Raw genomic sequence first — 2708 nt, 5'->3', positions numbered from 1 at the left:
AGAGAGAGAGAGAGAGAGAGAGAGAGAGAGAGAGAGAGAGAGAGAGAGCAGAATAAACTGTTTTATAGTGAAATTCGTAATTTCTATACGATTCTAGGTTCGAAATCTCCATCTAATTCACAAAATCTCAGCGGCAAATTAACATCACCGACGGGTAGAGATTACTAGCATCAGGCAACAACTTCGAAGTCAACGGACGAATTCGACAAGTCTTAAAAAAAAAAAAGAGGATTTTGATTTCATTTATTTTATAGTTTATGTATATGTTATATATTTGTATATACGAACTGTTTTTAGCGTTTTTCATATTTGTACTTATTATATTGAAATGATTTTTTTAGCAGAACCCGTCCTTTATTAATATAAATTCGTGATAAAGCGGATTTTTAATTGTAAATTGAGAATCCTGATATTTAAAGATTTAGAGATGCTTATTAATTAAGCTAGTAAGCGGAATCATGTGAGTGACATGACTTAGCTAAGACGAGATATTAAGAGTTGTTAATAGGTTTCATTCTTTTTATCATCACTGTTGCATAATATCCAAGGACATATGCAGAGGTGCATCAATTATTAAAGGCAGTGATATCAGGTATTACAAAAACATCATTTCAGAATTAATGATTCCTTGCATCCGGCCATATTTATAATGAAAATTTACTATACTACATTATGGCAAGATGTGTCCAACAGGCATTAGGAAATGGAAAGATCAGCGCTCAAACGTTAGAAAACATATGTAATTTCATAAAGCAGTTATTTCATAGAAAATGATCAGTAAAAATAATCATTTAACATTCCGTCGTCGAAGTTTTTATCCTTTAAAACCACACATTTTCTTTCTTTCCATTTATATATTTTTCAGTATCAATACTCGATCATTACGGATCAGATCGGATTAAATAAAAAAGAAACCGATTTAAATATCTTAATTTCTATACACACATACACACGAATACATATATATGTGTGAATATGTAAGATATTAGAAAAATTGGGAAGCCTTAATAATTAATACTCAATTATTATCAGATCGAATTCATAAAAAAAGGATACAATTTAAATATTTTAATTTACATACGCACACACACACACACGTGTGTGTGTGTGTGTGTGTGTGTGTAAAAAATTAGAAAAGTTTTAATTACGTCATAATGATCTAATCAGTTATTCATTCTGTTTCTTCCTCTATGTTATCCTTGTTTTTTGTTACAACTTTTTCATTAATCTTCGGTTTCAATTTTAGTTTTACATTCAGTTTTAACATCGTCGTTGTTGACGTCCTTGGCTAATGCGGCTGCGCGATTTTCCTCAAATTTATTTTTCTCTGTAAAATTAGAATGTAAACAATAAGATATATTCTTCTACACAGTAATATCATATTATTACAAACATCATACCAAATTTAGAGCAATCCGCTCCTAAAAGTCGTAAATAATGAACTGCATCACAAGTAGGTACATATGCTCTAAGAGACATTATTCCCCTCCATCCTACTAGCTGAAGATTTAGGCGATTTGGATTATCAGTCTTCTCTTCTTTGTATAACAGTATACAACTTCCAGTTGCTTAAATTAAATATATTTTTCAAGTAAAATTTATGAATTATCGTGTAAAAACAGTATAAAGAATCAAAAAAACAATTATATATAATTATATTTACCGAATTCCTTGAGACGTTCTTGAGTTTCTGAATTTAATTTTACAATTTCAGGTGGCGTGTGTGGATCATCATTTTGTAAAAGCATTATCAAATCTTCTTTTGAGATCTGAACCTTTCTATCATCACTTATGTAACGAATGATACTATGCATCCCTTCTTGAGCAAGTCTGAAGGCGCAATTCATATTTTTATTGTCGCATCGTACAAACGTTTTAACGCCAGTGTTGATCATCTTTACTTTATTCTCATTAGATATCACTATATCGCGAATTGCTGGTGACGTGAAATAAATATTTTTCTTTTTTCCTTCATGACATCTTACTAATAAACAACGTGGATCTAGATCATCAGATATGCCATAAAAATCTCTGAAAATATATGGAACAATATAAAAAAACTAGTTGTATTAAATACTAAAAAAAAAAAGGAAAAAACAAAAAACTGAAACTCACTTAATAGAGTGCCAGACATCTTCTGTTTGATCCTTGAAGAAGACAAATGGATCTTCTCTGTAACCAGTCATTCTTCTTCGCTTTTTTGGTGGTTCCCGTAATTTTTTTTCTTCTTCTAATGTATGTTTCTCACTTTCTGAAAGCTTTATGTCTTGCACAGATTTTTCTTCAAGAATGTGCTTATCCTTGTTTTCGTTACCATCTACATTCTGTGTACTTTGATTTAATACACAAATTTCTCTTTCCCATGGCAGAGATTTTACTTTCTCCAGCACAGCGACGAAAAAACCTCCAGTATCTTGATGATGTGGTAATATTCTCATACTATAACATTGGTGAAAATATAATCTAAAGAAATATAACATAATATTATCTGTTAATTTATTTGTGCGGTATTTACCAACGTTCAAGATGAAATTTAGAAGCTTCATTTGCATCTGGAGGAAACATTTTCGGCCGTACTTGTGTTTGCCATTGTTCGGGAACATCTTCCCAGCTATCATAATATTGTAAATTTTTAGATGCCGGCTTCCAGTGTGTAACACCTAATTGCAAAATACAGAATCATATATACACACACACACACGCGCACA

At 31.1% G+C, this 2708-nt stretch overlaps 2 protein-coding genes across 2 annotated transcripts in view; one reads left to right on the top strand and one right to left on the bottom strand.

Moving 5' to 3' along the window:
* The window catches only part of LOC108753846 (centrosomal protein of 104 kDa), an 8006-nt gene extending 7740 nt beyond the window's left edge, over window positions 1-266 (top strand). The window contains exon 15 of the mRNA XM_018495781.1: window positions 26-266. Coding sequence (XP_018351283.1) covers window positions 26-168 — 143 coding nt within the window. The 3' untranslated portion in view covers window positions 169-266. The remainder of the gene's footprint in view (window positions 1-25) is intronic.
* Window positions 267-1125: 859 nt separating this feature from the next.
* The window catches only part of LOC108753801 (tRNA (cytosine(34)-C(5))-methyltransferase), a 3279-nt gene continuing 1696 nt past the window's right edge, over window positions 1126-2708 (bottom strand). The window contains exons 6-10 of the mRNA XM_018495708.1: window positions 2516-2660; window positions 2116-2439; window positions 1664-2031; window positions 1401-1568; window positions 1126-1327 (exon numbers count right to left, since the gene is read on the bottom strand). Coding sequence (XP_018351210.1) covers window positions 1224-1327; window positions 1401-1568; window positions 1664-2031; window positions 2116-2439; window positions 2516-2660 — 1109 coding nt within the window. The 3' untranslated portion in view covers window positions 1126-1223. The remainder of the gene's footprint in view (window positions 1328-1400; window positions 1569-1663; window positions 2032-2115; window positions 2440-2515; window positions 2661-2708) is intronic.

The sequence above is a fragment of the Trachymyrmex septentrionalis genome, unplaced genomic scaffold (genome assembly GCF_001594115.1).
Source record: "Trachymyrmex septentrionalis isolate Tsep2-gDNA-1 unplaced genomic scaffold, Tsep1.0 scaffold72, whole genome shotgun sequence".
NCBI lineage: Eukaryota > Metazoa > Arthropoda > Insecta > Hymenoptera > Formicidae > Trachymyrmex > Trachymyrmex septentrionalis.
Note: the sequence above shows the minus strand (reverse complement) of the source record. Positions and strands in the feature narration are given on the sequence as shown.